Source organism: Melospiza melodia, chromosome Z, assembly GCF_035770615.1.
Source record: "Melospiza melodia melodia isolate bMelMel2 chromosome Z, bMelMel2.pri, whole genome shotgun sequence".
NCBI lineage: Eukaryota > Metazoa > Chordata > Aves > Passeriformes > Passerellidae > Melospiza > Melospiza melodia.
In genome coordinates, this window is record NC_086226.1 from 54,803,434 (window position 1) to 54,821,521 (window position 18,088).

Consider the following 18,088-nt stretch of genomic DNA (forward strand, 5'->3'; position numbering starts at 1 on the left):
AAAAATGTAGACATTTAACTCATAAATGACTAGGAGTTTAACTCATAAAGGACTAGGAGTTTTTTGGTTGCTTGGGGTTTTTGTTCCACTTCAGATTACAGAAGGTGAGTTAGAAATACTGTTTTCTGCTGCTGGATGTACTACACTATAAAACTGATTCCATGAACTTTTGTGGACAAAAATCCCTGGTCAAATTACTTGAGGATAGATAGTCAGGCTTTCTTCACTGGTTATTTATTTCTGCAAAAATTGACATGACAGTTCTCATGGGATCTATTGACATATATCCCTAGAGACTGGGATATCTTCAAGTGCATTTAAAAATAAGCCTAATATTCTGTTTTCATTCTACAGATGGGTTGCTACTGGTATTTTCAGCAGGTTCTTGTGCTGTTAGCAATGGTGTTCTGCATTCACTGTGGCATTATGCCTGTGTGATACTACTGCTATGGATTTACTACATAGTAGTATAAACAGAATTGTGTTTATTGAAGTTGCATTAAACCTTAGAGATTTTAATTATTTGTTAATTTTATTTCCAAGCCTGCAAAAGTAGAGAGAAAAAATATGGAAGAGATAACTATAAGCCTACTACATAAACTATGCTAGAGGTACATTATAGATCAGAATGAATGGGTATGTTCAAACACAACACAGGTGTCTTGCAGAACTTTAATAACAATTCGCTGATTTCTGTGGCTGTTCTATGCATTTTACTCACTTATGTGCTAAACCTTATGCACATGCAGTAAGTAATTAGAAAAAATTCAAAGAGGAACCAGTAAAGTTTAGAGAAGTGTAGACTAGACAGGTATCCATTTGCTAGGGTAAAGTCTGGTTTCTTAGACATCTGACTATTTCAGTAAGAGTTCTGTCTGTGTGTCAGCTGTGCATCTGGCTTCTTGGAAGCATCCTTTTACAGAGTGAATAAAATGTTGCTTCTTAGGCCATTTCTAAGCCTTTGTCTTGCCAGCTCACAGCTTAAAATGGTTTGCTAACACAATGATACAGTAGCATAATTTTTTAAATCAGGTACAAATCAGTGTTTGTTAAAACTCTGTGAAATCTGCTTCCACTTGAATTCAGGGAAAGTTTTACCTTTGATTTTTCAGCAGGAATAGTTATTGTTACACTCATTCCATATATATATATATGTGTATTTGTATTGATAGTGGAAATTAGAAGTAGTATTTTGCCCCGTTGTGAAATAACACTTGCCCCTGCCAGAATTAGTGTTGTGTACACACATGACATGAAGCAAAATATTAATCTTTGGAAAAACTCTAAGGTGCTTGTAAACGTAATTAACAGACTGCAGTTATTGATGCTGATTTGCGTTTACGTAGATACTTATGATCTCTATGGCAAATAAAGTCAACTCTTAAAACTACTCATAAAGAAATTTTTATTCTTCCAGAATTTGCAATTTATTTACAAACCTTTTCTTTCTTTCTTTTTTTTTTTTTTTTCTCTTTTCCATGTACAGGTAATGGCCCAATTTTGGATCCAGACGTTTATGGTATATATTTGATTTTCTTTTATTTTTGTAATAGAAATGAAGGAACTGAAACATTAAAAGTTCAAATGTTAGGCTCATTAAATTGAAATGTCACATAGAATGATACAGCTCTAAAAGGTACTTTGTGGTTTTGGTTCTCCAGCCTTATAGTTAGCATATGTGATGACAATACGATGTTTTACTTGCTATGCTGCTTTTGATTCACATTAGGAGAAGCATAAATCCACTGCTACAAATGGGTTGATCCTGTAGGATGACAGCTGTGTGATGTAGTTCATAGACATGAGATTTTGTGAACCTTTTGGAGGCATTTCTTGGAGGGAAGAGAGTTTTTGATTTCTCTTTATACAACTTAATTTATTTTTTCAGGGATGATTCCATACTTGTTTTGCCTCCAAAAATGTACCCCTAAATCCCACTTAGAAATGAAGTTGGCGCAAGTAAGTTTTCCTGTAGGCAATTTATTTTGCTCTGTCCGCTCATTTGTACCTTCCCTTAATCTCTCTTGCATAAGCAGACCATCAATTCAGTGGTAGCTGAGTGTGTGCCAGGAGATTTTGATGACACAGTGTTCACATTAGTTTTTTAGTTAGGCAAAATGTACCAAGTGAAAGCCAGTGTGCACTGAAATAGAAGCTGCAGAATGAAAAGCAACTGTCTGGTTTTCAAAAATATTTCTGGTATACTTCTGATGAGTAGAAAAATCCTTACACAAACAGCTTGAAGCTGGATCCTGTTTGGAGTACTTTTTATTTGGATGAAATAGCCCATGACTCAGGTTACCTAAAGCTGATCTAAATGTTATTGCTTTGATTCCATTCCACGTCATTAAACTTTAGCAAATGTGCAATTGAAGCATCAATTTGACTTCAAATGCTTAGAAACTCCAAAGGATAGCTTCCCCTCCCTCTCTTTCCAAAATCTTTTTTTTTTTGAGGAGAAGGAGAAGGGAGGCCTGGGGATGGGAAAGTGGTGATGGTTTGCACAGTTTCTTCATGTGTTGTATTATATAAGCTGTATGCATGAAGATTTTGATTCTGAGCTTTTATCAAGGTCCTGATGCCTGTGTATGGCTTTAGCCATGTAAGTCCTGTGCTTTGACTGACTTGGCTGGGTTTCTGCTGAGGGGTGTGTGCTTTGAGTTTTGCTAGCAGATCACAGCCTGCAAGACCTAGTCGTGGTGAAGGTGGCCTTCCTCTTTATTTCTGGGTGTTCTTTCTGCTGTTTGAAACTGCTGTCCTTGTGTGTGAGGCGATTTCCAAATGTTTTTGTTAAGTATTTTGAACACACAACAGAAATCAGAAGATCTGATGAGGTGACATCAGGCTGCATGACTTTGAGCTTGCTGAGGGGAGTCCTGCCTGCATGGGGCACTGCTTGCTGCAAGCGTGGAGCAGTCACTTGTGCCTCTAGCTCACCTCTGCGGCACCTCTTGGAAAAGACAAAGCAAGAATGCTGTCCTGACACCATCTGGAAATTAACTGAGAGAAATAAACCGACTCACATGGGTCTGAGCAGGACATTGACTGCAAAGCCAGCTTCTTTGGCTCTGAGTTCTTATTTTCATGCCATGATGCCACTTCTCATGTGGTTGTGACCATGAGGGAGACAACCTGCCCCATATCTGCCAAACCCCAGAATGACTGTGCAGAGTGACCCCCTGGTGCTGATGTGACTGTGATGTTGTGTCTATCCCAGCTGCCATGCACCTTGTTTGTGAGATGGCTGTAAAATACTGGCCAGCGTCAGCTGCAAATCACTGCAGCTGTTATTAGTCACTGGTGGCTGCATGAGGTACAGAGCACCAGAGAACCTGGCCCTAGAGCAATATGAGCCTTATGTAGCATGAGTCAAAAGGCGTTATCCTGTCTGTAGGAATGCTCAGTGTCTATGTCAGAATTTCATAGTGAAATGAACAAGAATTTGTTCAACTCAAATCGTCTGGCTTGTGCTGGGTAGCTGTCACGTGTGTTTTCCTTACCGGATTCACCCATTTCAAGAGGCTTTGAAGATCTGGCAATACCTCAAATGCAAATGATTCACAGTTAGACAGCAAGAAATGTCAGCGTGCCAGCAGTATACCAATGTAACCTACCTTAGCTCTTGCCCATTTTAATATAGAAGGCACCCAGAGGATTCACAGACCAGACCTGTGATTCTCATTAGGGTGTGATTTCCAGTAGTTTGCAGAAGGCTTGAGCATAAACAGAACTACAAATAGCATCAGCTGTTATTTACAAGTGAAATTGGGAGCAAAAAATTCCTTCTCCAAAGTTTGTTTTACAAAGTCAGAGTAGCAAAGGCTCTAAATATTTGTTTTATATGTTAGTCTTATAAAACAATAATAAATAGATGGTTGGCCAAAGCCATCTTTGTGAAAATTTTCCAAGCTAGTTGTGAAGGAAGCCTAAATTTTTTGACTGAAGTTCTTGTTATAAAGCAGGCTTTGCCTGCAGATAATGAATTCGAAGTCTCCTCCTCTTCTCTAGCAAAGGATGTACTCACAGTGACAGATGGTCAGCACAGAGCCTGGTCCGAAAGTCCAGGCTGCTTGTGCAGGTGAGCCATTCAGGCAGCTATTGTGCTAACTGGACGAGCAAGGAATGCTGTTCATTCTCCTGTTGCTGGTGCTCTAACCTTGCTGCATGGTAAGCTACACACACAGAGATGCAGTGCAAAGCTGGAGAGTTCAAGTGGTAAAAGATCAAGGAATTAATTTTTTTTCTCTTGAAAGCTCTGTGAATTTAATACGTATTTTGTCTTGAAAGAATCCTGTCCCTTGGCATGCATAGTTTAGAGCCAAAATAGACTATGTGAGTTGTTTAGACATCCTGACTGTGCTGACTGTAGCACTGGTGCCAGAGGTAGCTGACAGCTTCCTGTACCAAAAAAAAAAAATTCTGCAGCCTGCAAGTGCTTTGCAGAAAGCAAATGTGTCCTTGCATGCCTGAAGATCAAAAGCCCAGTGCAAGTTCTTACTAACACTGCCAGCTGAGCTCTCCAAATTGGCCTTGGGAGCTAAAGGAGAATAGTGCTTAGGTGCAAGCCCTCCCTGTTCTTGCTCAGCTGGAGCTCTATGCTCAGAAATGCTTGTGCCACTGTAATTATCAGGAGCTTTTTCAAATTCCCATTTAAGATTTCATCTGCAGGTTTATGACACTGATTTTAATCAAAACGTGTAAAGAAACACCTATTTAATTGCAAATTTAAATTATGATGCTGGAGGTGTTTTTTATAATAGGTGCAGTTATTGTCCTTTGTTTCTTTCATCTGCATACATTACAGTCATGAAATTAAAATGTTTTGTGCACATTTATTACAGATGTAGCAATTAAATAAATGCATTTTAAAATTTTATTTTAATGCATGTTTATCTTAACTTCATATATATAACATTTTACTATTTTTTTATCTCATTTGAATAACTTTTTCAGGAGATCATGGACTCTGTGTTTTATTTTGAATATCTGTGTTTTATTTTGAAGTTCTTATAAATAATTGAGCCATGATCAGTCTTTGCATGGAATAGTTCTGATTTTGTCCCTGCAGCCATGTTAGTGCAATTATTTTGATAAATCAATCAAATTTCTTCATACATCTCAGGCACTTTAAGTTTTAATGGTTTAACAGTATGATAGCAATGTTAAACTATAACCTCTTTGCATATAATATTTTTTTAAATTGTTTATCAAACAAATGAAAACAGCTATTTCACATTTTATATTAGTAAGATGGTTTGAGACCCATCTGCCAAGTTCTTTTCAGCAAAACAAAAGCGCTCAAGCTATTTTCTAAGACTGTCCTATATTTGACTGAATACAAGGCTGGTGAAGTTCAGTGTAGAGGGCAGTCTTTCATTTTTAATGGGAAGTCAGAAGCACATAAAAATAGCTCTATGGATGAAGTTCGCATTTAACTCTTGTGTTTCCAGTAGGGATACACATTATGATGTAGATTGCTTTTTTTTTTTTTTCATGTTTGTCAGTCTCACCACATTTGTTCAATTACATGCCACAGTGATTCTTTCCAAAACATTTCGGCTTCTTTAGGAATTATGAGTTGTGTCTAAAGAGCTTAAATTCCTAAAGCTGATAGTGGCCTTACCATCTAACAGAGCAGAAATAATATAGAAAAACCATTTCCCCATCAAAGTTATGAAGTTATAAAAGCAACACTTTTTCCTTTCTTAAGAGTATGAAACCACACCTAATGATCTTGGAGATGCCACAAATAACAGTAATCAAATCACTTCAACGGATGTTTCCAACAAAGAGAATGAAGATAGCATCACTGTAAGTATATGCATTGTTTCCTGATCTGTGATATTGTGGACTTTTTGGCTATACAGCTTACAAAATTGCAGACACTATAACAAGACTCTGGCCTATAAGAAAACTATAGCTATTGCTATGTTGTGATCAAAACTCAGGAAAAAAAGGATGAAAAATAAAATCAGTGCTCCCCACTCTTGTCCTTCCCCTATTTTTTTTTAATGAGTGAATCACTTTTCAGTTCAAGTAAGACTGCTATTTTGTGCCTTGCTTTTCTGAAACATGAAACTTTCATTTTTTTAGCCTAAGAATTTGCATCTAATTTTTAGTCAAGGAGAAAAAATCTTCATTTACAAAACAAAGACCTCCAAGAGTTTTTGGAGATTGCTGGTTGAATTTACATCCTGGAGTCACCTCCATGTTAGAAAGATGATATGCTGCAATGATTTTCAAAATGTGTTGTTTTAAGGCAGGACTTCATGTAAGTTTTTGATTAAATGGCTTAATGTGATAGATTTTGGTACAAGTGGCTGTACTGATAGGCTTCCTAGTTTGCTGCCTTGCCTCTCATGCTGTCCTGAACTGAAATGTTGGAAACTGATAGTGGGTTACCAGCCTGGTTGACATTGCAGCCTCCCTCCATCAGGGACTCTGTAAAACAGCAAGCGGAGGAGAGTGTGCATTCAGGAGCCTGAGAGCAGACTGTGGTTGGGACAATGTGCTAAAAACTGGGAGGATCCAAGACAGTTTTGTCTCGTCTGGTAGCAGAGTCATTGAATGGCCAAGGTGGTAAAGGTGGGACCTGTGGAGGCTCCCCAAGCTCTGGTCCAAGCTCCCCTTAATAAAGCAGGGCCAATATGGTTCTTTATGGTTTTGTCCTCTCTGGTTTTGGTTCTTCCAGTGATGGAACCTTCACAGCCATTCCAGGTAATTCATACAAGTATTCAAACATCCCCACAATTAGTTCTTTTTTCCTATGTGCTGCTCTTATTTGTTTTCTTGTGACACGCCACTCTGCTGGAAGGGAAAAGGGTGATTACGCTCCCTCCCACCTGCCTTGAATGTGTAGGATGTTAAAAAAGTTCTCATAAGTGTCTGAATCTGTATTCTCTGTAGAATAGAAGAAACCTCATCAAGTCTCTGTTTTCTGTACTCTTGATCTCAGTTAAATGTTTCCCAGTTGAAATGAATCTCTTTTCATAACTGGATTAATAAGAATGTATGCTGGATGACTTTGAAGACACAAAACCAAAACAAACAGGTCTGTTTGTGTCCTCTCTTTTTTTAGGTGTACGTTGTGGTGGGAATTGCAGCACTGGTTTGCACCGGCTTAGTAATAACCCTCATTATTCTGAAGTTTGGAAGACATTCTAAGTTTGGTATGAAAGGTAAGCAGGGTTGGTTTTACACCTTCCAGAGTTGTTGTGGATTGTATGAACTGAGACTGTAATCTGCTGAACCAGGAACAGACAAAATAGCAACATGAAATGCCACCACATTTAATATTTTGATTATTCATCAGGTAAGTAAAGGAAGAGGTAGATGCAGACAGTGTAGGATTTTGGATCAAACACTTCTACTTCTGTTTTCTTCTTAGAATAAATATAATTTCTTTGCCTGCTGCAGCAAAATCCCCTGAGGTAATTCCTGGAGTAAAATATTTCTCAAGTCAGTGTAGGTAGGAAGAAGATAAGAAATGAAATTTATTCTCAAGTTTAAACTCAAGTTTGATTGATGAGAACCTATGCTGTATGTAAAAGGTAGTTTAAACAGTACTACACTGTTCCATTAAGGTGATGGGGAAGCACTGACAAGAGCAGAAGGTGGATTTGCAGTGGATCCTGTCATAGTGGTGCTTCCTGATAAATGCATTTTCATGTGCTTCTTGGGGAGTAGCATCTGGAGAGAGTCGCAAGTGCCCATGTCCCTGTGGAAGGGGGAAATCTCAGCCTTTCATTTATTCATTTATTTATTTTACAGCCAGATGGAGGTATATGTAACCTGCAACAACTCTGTTACTGTGTTCTTTTACTAGTATCATCAGTCTGTGTCTGATGATGTGGGTGAATTTGTCTTTAAAAAGAAAAAGAGAAAGAATTTTAAAAAAATTTAAAAATCAACTTGATGTGTGTGTGTGTGTGTGTGTCTTGCTGAGAGACCTAGAAGATGCTTTGCTGTGTGCTAAAGGACATGAGCGTTTTTTTCTTAAGATATGTAGATGAGGGTCTGTGGAGAACATGGTAAGTAATCTTTTGGTAGACTCCTGTTAATCCCATGTCCTTCTTCTAAACTGTGCTTATGACACAGTACCACTTGGATGTATATTTTGGTAATGCTTACATGCTCTTGGTAAGTGCTCCTTTCAGAGATATCTACTCTAAATTTTGTGTTCCTGTATTCTGTTTAGAGTAGATTTCCTGGAACAAATGTGATTTGAGCAGAACAGAAACGTAGTCAGTGAAGATCAACTGCTGGGATGGTAATCTTGTCTCTCACCTCCTTCCAATATGTCTCTGCTGTTTGGGGTAGCATTAGAAAAGAACAGTCATTGTGAAATATCCTGAATAGTAACATGAAGTCAGCAGGATTGAGCTGCAGAGTTTTGGCAGAAGGCTAGTCTGTGACTGCACAGTTCAGCCTAAATTTTTTGTTCAAGGCTTTCTGAACTGCATTTAGAGAGCTGAAGTAGGTGGAAGCTGATTGAGAGAACCAGTGAGAATTGTTTGATGTTAGCTCTCTAAAGCTGAATATTTGTTAGGTTTTTAAAAATATGCATTAAACATTTCAACCACCATTATTAAAGAAACTAGGAAATAAACCCTACCCTGACGGAGAATGCACAAAGTTCTATTTTGTGTTGTAGTGTTTAAGTTAGTACCTACCAGGAAGCTACTTGTTTTTCGGTATCTTCAGATACAGCTCTTCTCACAAAAATAGTATTCTTGCCTAATCAATAAGTTTGACCTGAGTAGTTCTTTGTTGCAAAATTATCCATGTGGGTCATATTTTAATAAGAATATTATTTCATGGAAATTAACTATATGAAATTTTAAAAAAGGCCTCGTACATATTGCTTATTTTATTTTTAATGTTGAAATGTCCCTGTGAGTTAGAAATAACTCTTGAGTCTTTCATGAAAAAGGAATGACTGTCATCTGTCCCTTAAGTGGACCTCAAACCTCTCCAAAGCAGGCATTCACACCTCAGATTCACCATCTGGATCTATCCATAGTCCAAAGTCCCAGAAACACTCTCTCCCTTCATCATTATCTGTATTACTGAGCTTGTATTAAAACAATATCTTAAGACTTGAGATTAGATATAAATAGATACATAATGCCCAGGCTAATAAGAAAATATTGCCTGCTCTGAAAAGTCTGAAGTGTAAGTACATGTTGAGAACTGAAATATGAAAATAAATAACTTGGTGTATTTGAACATGAGGAAAACAAGCTGAGCGTGATGAGAAGATTTTTTTTTTCCATCATTATTGACCAATACATTTAAATGTGTATCTTGCAATTTGTGAATAGAAGGGTAAGTCAGCTACCTGAGAATTCTGAGGCATTTGTGATTTAATTCAGTCACAGCAAAATTAATCCAAACTTCATGTGCAAAGAGTGTGCTATAGTGGTAGTTTAATAAACAGCTTCAGTAGGGAAATGGGAAGGAGCTAAATATCTGCATTTCCATGGAAGATATTTATAAAACAAGATTTTAAAATCCTCTAAAAAATTAATGATGATTTTTGTATTCATAAGAAGTAACTTCCTGAGTTACGTCAGGCAGAAATGCACAAAAAGCTATGTTTCTTTTTTCTGTTACGTTCTGAGAATACAACATGGTCACTCAGATATCCTATCATTAAATGTCTACACACCCTTCTTCAGCAAGCAATTTGGGAAAAACAAAGTAACCATTCAGTAATTGCAGCAGTCAAACTGTCACTAATGCTATTTTTCATGTAACCATGTATTTGGAAAAATCGTCCATTGAAAATCAAAAAAAAAGTGTATATAGGCTAAGATAACTGCATGTCCTGTAGGAAATATCTTTATGTAAGGGATGACATTTTCATCTCATTTGGGATCAGAGCAGACATCTGCAGCTTCTGTAGACATTGTTTTATGCCTCCTTCTTTTAAATGTCAGTTTATCCCATCTTTTACATGGGCATCATCTGCCTACTTCTTAGACTTGTGTCTTTGCTGAGTTCCTCTGTACTTGCAGAGCTTGGGCACGGGTGGGGTGTGGGACTGACAGTTCCCGAGTGCCCAGAGAGAGGTGTGGATCAGGCACACAGTCTGAGCTGTGGCTGTGTCAGAGCTGCCCACACCTGCAAGCACTGCATGTGCTGAGGCTGACACAGAGCTCACCTTGAGGTCTTCTTTCCAGAACTGTATGGAGCAGAATAGCTTCCAGTCTATGTGTTAGAGAGCACCAGGTCCTCTGGGAGCTTCCAGTTCTTTGGCAGGACTGATCAATATGTCATCAAAGTCTGTTGAGGAGTTCTATAGCAATAAATTATCCCTATTTTCTTACTTTTCTCTATTAATTTGGTATATCTAAGGTAAGAGAATAACCTGGGGTATGTTCATTTTAATCAGTTACCTTTCCAAACTGTAGTAATAGAGTGTTTTTAGAAGTGAGGAGGACAAACAAAGCACTCGGAAGCATTTTGTTTAAGATGTTCTGTATTCTGATTGAAGTTGAATTGCACTGTATGAACCAGTTGTTTTAATTCTTGCCTTAATTCTTTTTATTCTGTCTTTCACAGCTAGAGGAGATAGCAGTTTCTAATGATTGACTTTGGGAACACTATTAGTACAGAACAGATCTGTGGTCCGTGCTAGAGGAGTCTTAAAATAGAGTTAGTACAAAAAGCTCTCATGTTGTGCTAGACTTCAGACTTCCATAGCAAAATTCACCAGAATAATTGGTGGAACATAATTCTCTTTTTCACTGCATTTGTATATTTTAAACACCTTCTTATACAGGACCTAGTGACAACAGCTTTGTATGAAAAGCTGCTTTTTGTTCCTCAGATCTGGAGGTGAGGTTTTTAGACCGTTGCAAGATGCTGTAGCATAAATGGTGAAAGCTTCATTTAATTTCCTAAATGCATTTGTTAAGACTTGTGGGTTGCTCTTACGAAACACCTTGGCTTGCTTTTTTGCTTGCTTGCTGTGGGATGTGAAAATGCTTATGGTGGGAATTCACTGGAGGCTGCCAAGACAGCTCTTACCGTTTTGTGTTTATTTCTGACTCCATCTAACCAGCTTATGAAACTGAAAACTAAGAAGGGAACTGGAGTAGAGAGGACAAAGGAGCATTTGCGAATTCCCTGAGAGGATTTGTGGAAGAGTAATTCTAATCCTGTTTTATTCTGCTTTGCATGTTGAATACTGATGGAAGTAACCAAATGGTTCACAGCATAACCAGCCCAATACACAGTTTGCAGATGTTAGTTGTGCCATTAAGCGTGAAGAGAAGTATGAAGAAAACTGGTGGAAGATAAATTAGTGGATAAACTTCAAAATAGCATTATTCAGTCAAAAGGATTATTTTTGATTATATCAACTGTTCCTATTCCAGTGACAAGACAATCCCTAGTACTCCCTGCTTCCTGGGAATCTGGAGGTGGATAGTCATGGAAAGGAATATTATCACGGCAGCTTTACTGATAGAGATAAATGGAGTTTGTGTAGGTTTTACCAAAGTCAGAAAGGAAAGAGAAGCCACTCTTACCCAAAGACAGTGTCTTCTGTCTTTTAAGTTAAGAGATAGAAACTGACAGAAGCAGAGGGAAACATGTGTGTACTTGTTCCATGTAGGGTGAGAGGGATTTTTTTATGTGTGCATTGGAAGTTTCTGTCAATGCCTTGAGCTGAGTGCAAAGGGATAAAAGAGTCTGAAATTCACATTGTATTCTGACAATGCCAGCTACCTTCTTGTGTCTGTGGGCTTGCATGACATGCTTTGAAAGGTGCTTCACCTTCCTCAAGTGCTCTCTGAACTACCTCCTGTGTCTATATATATGTCCTGACTATGAATTCTTCCCCCCGTTCAAAGCCTTGCAAGTCTGTGCTGATCAGGGTACAGAAGTTTACCTTTCTGTGATTAGGTAATGAGATTGTGTGGTTGATCTGGGGGAGAAAACTGTGTCTCTTTTAGGACAAACACCCCCAAATACTACCTTTCATTAAAGTTCTTGCTGGCTGCTTGTCGACTTTTTTGAGTGTAAGTTTAAAATTTGGACTATCAATAAGAGTGCTGTACTCTTTCATCAAGTTGATTAAAAATTAGGGACCCATCCATAGATTTTTCCTTCTCAAATCCAAACAGGGTATTTTCTCCTGCTTCTTGATAGCTCTTTTTCTCAAATGATTTGTGTAATATATGTGTTAGGCCATGAACATCCTTGAAAACCTTTTAAATAAAAGCATTGGTTATTCAATAGAAGCACACTGATAGCTCTGGAATACTTCTTCTCAGTGCATCACAGTTCACTATATTTTATTTGCTCCTAACTTCTTGTAACTTTTTGAGCTTTGGTCCAAAAGACAGTACAGGGAAAGGCAGCTTGGAATTCATTTCAGTTGCATCATCTTTCTCAGTTGTCTTACCATATTTCAGTTTGAGTAAGAAACACTGTACAAAAGCATGGTAAGAGTCTCCTTACAAAGCAGAATTGTCCTTTTGACACAATGACATGACATAATTACTGACTTTAACTCTCATTTACCCAAACAAACATTTACCTGACTCAATACAATCCAGGTGAAAGTAGAATGCCTTACCATTCTGTCTGAGAATTTTGCATAATTTGGCTGTGTTGGATTGTGTGACTTAAGGGCTGTCAGGAAAGATCTTTAGTGTCTTACTTGTCTGTAAGCATATAGCAAATGGTCATTGGTTTTTCTGCTTTAATTTTCCATGACTTCACCTTGTTGTTGGAGAGGGGCTGATTGCAAGGGACTTAAAAAACTCCTCTTTTTCATTCACAGTAGTGATTGAAGAATTAGGATTCTGGAGTGTTTAGGTATCTCTGAGTAGTTTGAAGTATTGATCTGGAAAAAGGGAGGGGTTTTGTGTTTATTATTAACTCATGCATCACATGTCTTGCTTAAGCAATTGGGTTGCTGCTTATAGAGTAGGAGAATAATGAAATTCAGTTAAAATAGAGATACTTCTTTGACTTTTAATTCTAAAACAATTACAAAAGAAAAGCTTTGCATATTCAGCAAGGATTTGCAGTTTGACAAGTATGACCTAATATTCAAATTGGTATGCACTAAGCTTGTAGTAGTAATGGCTACAATTTTGCCTTTTCAGAAAAATCATTAAAAAGATAAAGTTTGTAGTTGGGACCACATCTTCTGCTTGACTTTCAGCAAGTCACTGAAATACTGAACTTTTTGAGTTTCCACTTTTACCTATAGAAGTGATTTTGTGATGTGTTGTACCTACCCAAATGCCAATTCTGTGGGTGTCAATCCTTTAATATCTTTAGAACATTCCATTACTTAGTCAATGAGAAGAATGTAAAAGAGGGATAAATTCATGTGAGTCAGCACTGTAAGATCAGATGTAGAGAAAAATGAATGTGCTCAAATCTGCAGTATTTTTAGTGAGTAGACAATGTAAGGGCAATGATGATATTGCTCATCTGAACCACACACAAGCTTTTTTTATTGTTTGACACTGACATTCCAGTCCCTGTAGTTGTGGACCAATCATATGAATTGTCTGTTTCAGGTGCATCACTTGTTAATGGGGGCTGTAATATTGCTTTATCACATGAGCATTTGGAAGATCAGAGTTGTTAATGCTTCTAAGTACCTTACTTTGAAGGAGTATATTGCTATAAGTGTATCAAAGAATAAGAGTTTGTATTAACTGATCCATAAACGTGATTTCATGTGAAGGATTTTACAAAGATCTTAAAATATTTAAGTTACCATTCTCTTGTGTTTCTGTAAAAAAAAAAAAGACCACTATTTATTGCATTGGTTTGGGTCTGTGTCACCCTATCAGAGCATACTGTTAGACATTTTTAGAGTTCGATTGTTCTTATCCATATAAAATTTGACCTCTAGGTCTCAGGTGTCTGTTTTGGTCTGCTATTACATTTTCTGAGTCCAATCCTAAAGTGCAAGATACCATAGAAGAATGTAGCTCTTTCTGTAATAGGAACAAGCAAGTAGAGGATGCCTCATATTTAAGACAAGATTTATGAAGCTAGCTCAGATCTGAACTGGGGAATTTTTAATAATGCAGTGGTGCATTAGACTCTGATTGCAAAATGTAAACTCAGTTGCAATGATTGAGGGAGAAAAGGAGTTACTAGCTTGCTTAGAACTTTACATGATTCAGACTAACATGGTGGTATTATTAACAATGATGGTATGAACAAAGGAAAATTTTCTGAGGCCTCGTGGCCATTGCAAGTGAAAAATGAGGAAAGCAACTCTAAACAAGTAAGTACCTGTTGTATCTCATTCCCCCTCCCCCTAAAAGACTATACATGCAGGTGATGGGATGAAGGAATGTGCGTGTATGTGGTGTGCATGAAATGAAATGGAGAACTGGGGAGATGCTGAGTAGAGGACAGCTTAGAGATGAAATGCAAAGAGATTGAAGAGAAAACATGGATACAGTAGAATTGAGAACAGCTGAAAATGATGCCTTCTAAGGCTCTACCTTGATATGGACTGAGCCACACAGAAACAGCAGAGCTCCTAGTTCATGGTAGTGGAAGAATAAGACAGTCCTAGAAGTTTAATCTGCAGAGTCCCAAGTCCATGTTCAGTCTACATTCACATTTGCTTCACAGGTCTTTATTTTACAGTTTCTCCTCTGGTTTTTTTTTTTTTTTTATGTACAAAGGGTGAATTTTCACCTGCTTGTATATTAACTTTTTGCCCATATGCAGGTCATGCTATTTTGGGAATGTGTTACTTTGTGAGGGCAAAATATGGTTTACCTAAGGAGAATTTTAGAAAGAAATTAGTTGGGATATAGGAGGAAATGAGGATGAGAGGAATGGAAGGTGGAGAGAAAGTAGACCATGATAATAGTAAGTTTACCTGTGATCAAACTGAAGAATCAGAGTTTCATCAGATGAAAGAAAAATCAGTGAATCAGAAAAAAAGAAAATTACTAAAGAACAGCAAAGCTGGTCTATGTTTTTCTCTTTCTTTCTTTCTTTCTTTCTTTCTTTCTTTCTTTCTTTCTTTCTTTCTTTCTTTCTTTCTTTCTTTCTTTCTTTCTTTCTTTCTTTCTTTCTTTCTTTCTTTCTTTCTTTCTTTCTTTCTTTCTTTCTTTCTTTCTTTCTTTCTTTCTTTCTTTCTTTCTTTCTTTCTTTCTTTCTTTCTTTCTTTCTTTCTTTCTTTCTTTCTTTCTTTCTTTCTTTCTTTCTCTTTCTTTCTTTCTTTCTTTCTTTCTTTGCTTTCTTGCTTTCTTTCTTGCTTTCCTGCTTGCTTGCTTGCTTGCTTTCCTGCTTTCTTTCATCATTTTTGAGTTGTCTCACTTCTCCAATGGTCTAAGCATCATTTACTATAAAGTTCATATGTGCTGGGTTTTGATCTCCCTTTGAGGAAGTGTCAAGGTCCAATGCTAGAAAACTTAATGCTAAAAACCAAGCAGTTCTTGAACACTCTAGTTTGGAACATGAATAGTAGATAAATAGAAGGCGTTCTTGGTAGAATTGAGGCCCACTGTATGATCTCCAGGAAAAAGGCTGATGTGGGAATAACTGGCAGCAGAGGCTTCTCCTGAAGGCTGGGCCAGTTTGAACTGACTTTCCACAGAACAGCTGAGGCTCACAGGCACTCTGCAAGTGTCTAGTCTTACACTCAGCACAAAGCAGGCTGAGCTTGTGATGTTTATGGTGTTTCTTTCAGAAAAACAGGAATTGCTGTAAAGCCATTACTACAGCAGTGCTGTTGCATCTTAGGAAGCAATGAAGAAGTACAAAAATTTAGAAGAATTAAGAAAAATCAAGACAAAAGGTAGCCAAGCTTCTTGAATATCTAGTAAAAGAAACACTTTAGGTTTTACTTCAATTCTGGGAAAAAGTTCAAGTAGCATTTTATAGCTTGAATGAATAGGTCCTTTTTCTATCTCATTTTCACACACACACCCTGATGCATGTTCAGCATCTTCCAGAATGTCTATAACCTGGGATCAGCATTGTACATTAGGTATTAATTCATTGCAGCCAGTGAAACCCCCAAAGTATTCTCTTTGTGGGTAGCCAAACACATCTTTTCCAAGTGACTCACAGCTCTTCTCAATTGCTCTTTTTCAGGAGATAATGTACCTCCCAATGCTTCCTCGTTGGTGCAATATGAGTATGTCTCTCTACCTCACAGTGGCCAGTGTTACAGCCTTTCACATTTTTGTACTTTAAATGCTAGGTTTACATTCAGTCCTCAGGTTGGGTGATAATCCAGTGTAAGGATCAGAATAGTGTGTTATATATAATGACTTTTTTCCTCCACATATGGATCATGAGTGACATAGGAATGGTTGTCCTAATGGAGCAACTTTTTGTGCTGCCCTCAAAGTCCATCTTGTCTTGACACCTCTTTGGTATTCTGCACAAAAATCAGAATTGCATTGTTGAAGAAGAGTCTGTAATACTTTCTGTTTTGTACTCTGCCATATTTTGTCCCATTTAGTGCTGTTTGCTTTGCCAGTAGCAGAAACCAGGAAGACTTGATGGCACACCTAGTGTGGAAATGAGAAACCAGATTTAGGAAAATTAGATCTATCTTTGAAATTAAAAAAACAAATAGGGCACGACTGAGAATCTTTCTAATTTGCTCTGTTTGATTTTTGAAGCTCCTTAAAAAAGACTTCAGAGAGGGAGCAATGTAACAGGGTCCTTTATATTGAAGTAAAATGGGCAAACTATCTAGTAACTATTATTTAGGCTACATCAGTTTTATTCATGGTGTCAAAGGCTAATGCACTGTTCCTTCAGCTGTCTGGAATGGCTGAAAACCCCGGAGCACAAGGTGGAGTAATGCAAACATATAAGAAGTATTTATAAAGGTCCTTCACCTTTTCCTGACAGATGACAAAATATGTGAACTAACTGAAAGAGTGTAAGTTTAGTTTAGATATTAGGAAGAAACCTTTTACTTTGAGGGTGGTGAGGCAACAGAACAGGTTGCCCAGAGATGTTGTGCATGCTTCATCCTTGGAAGTGTTTAAGGCCAGGTTGGATGGGGCTTTGAGCAGTGTGGGACAGTGGAAGGTTGCCCATGGCAAACAGGTTGAGAACAGGTGATATTTAAGGCCCCTTCCAGCCCAAACTGTTCTATGATTTTCTTTGTCACGAAGCTTCACTTCTTCTTGGCACTTTGGCCAGCCACTCATGACTGGTCCTCCTCCCTCTATTAGCCCCGTTGCCTCTTGCCTGCTCTGAGCATTGATGGTGTGGTACTACTGAGCTGGTGTGTCTGGGAACTCAGGCCTCATAGAAATTTTGGATTTTAAAGGCATTATTTTCATAAAAAAGAAAAGGACAGCCTACAGTTGTTGCACAATTTCTGTACTGCCACAACTCTTCTGCAGAGCATATGTGAAAGCATCTGCAGCTGGAAGGTGTCCATTTTTAACCCTTGTGAGGAGTGTGATCACAGATTTGCCTCCACATTTGACAGGGCCAGCCCCAACATGGAGACATGTCATGTACGGCCTTTAAAGTAAGAGAAATTTTAACTTTAGTTGTGGTCAGTAGATTTAAACTGGGAGAAAAACATTCCTTAAAAAGCAGTAAATTGAGTTACTAGAACCCTTTATTTCACGTGGGAGCTCTCAGGCATAGGAGCCGGCGGCCACAGCTGAAATTTTTGGTAACAAAAGTCTTCCATGATAGGTTTGTGCCTTTCAAAAGGATGCATCTGTGACTTGTAGCAACAGGCAGCAACAGAAATGTAACTTGTAATAACATTCCTTTTTGCACAAGAGTCTGAACCAGAATCTCTTGACATCCCTTGCTTTTATTGGAGAGGGCCCTTGCAGTGTTTTGTCACACAGCTTCTGAAGCTGCACTGTTATTTCTTCTCCTGTGGCACGTGGGGATGTGCACTATGAGCTGTCCATGTTTTTTCTGTCTTCAGCTAGCTGTGATGTAGTTGTGCATTTGTTGAATGTCTCTCTAGTAGTTTGAAGGTGAAATTAAAACCTTTGAATTAGAAGGTCAAGTTGTGTTTTTGTGCCTACCACAAGCAAAACATTTCTGCCTATGACCATCTTGGAGGCCTATAAGCTCTCACTGCTGTCAG

At 38.0% G+C, this 18,088-nt stretch overlaps 1 protein-coding gene across 8 annotated transcripts in view; it reads left to right on the forward strand.

The window, feature by feature from the left end:
• NTRK2 (neurotrophic receptor tyrosine kinase 2) overlaps nt 1-18,088 on the forward strand; it is a 199,018-nt gene that overhangs the window by 50,817 nt on the left and 130,113 nt on the right. For all 8 annotated transcript variants that reach the window (XM_063181050.1, XM_063181051.1, XM_063181053.1 and 5 more), the window contains exons 9-11: nt 1,487-1,519; nt 5,711-5,811; nt 7,079-7,178. In XM_063181050.1, coding sequence (XP_063037120.1) covers nt 1,487-1,519; nt 5,711-5,811; nt 7,079-7,178 — 234 coding nt within the window. The remainder of the gene's footprint in view (nt 1-1,486; nt 1,520-5,710; nt 5,812-7,078; nt 7,179-18,088) is intronic.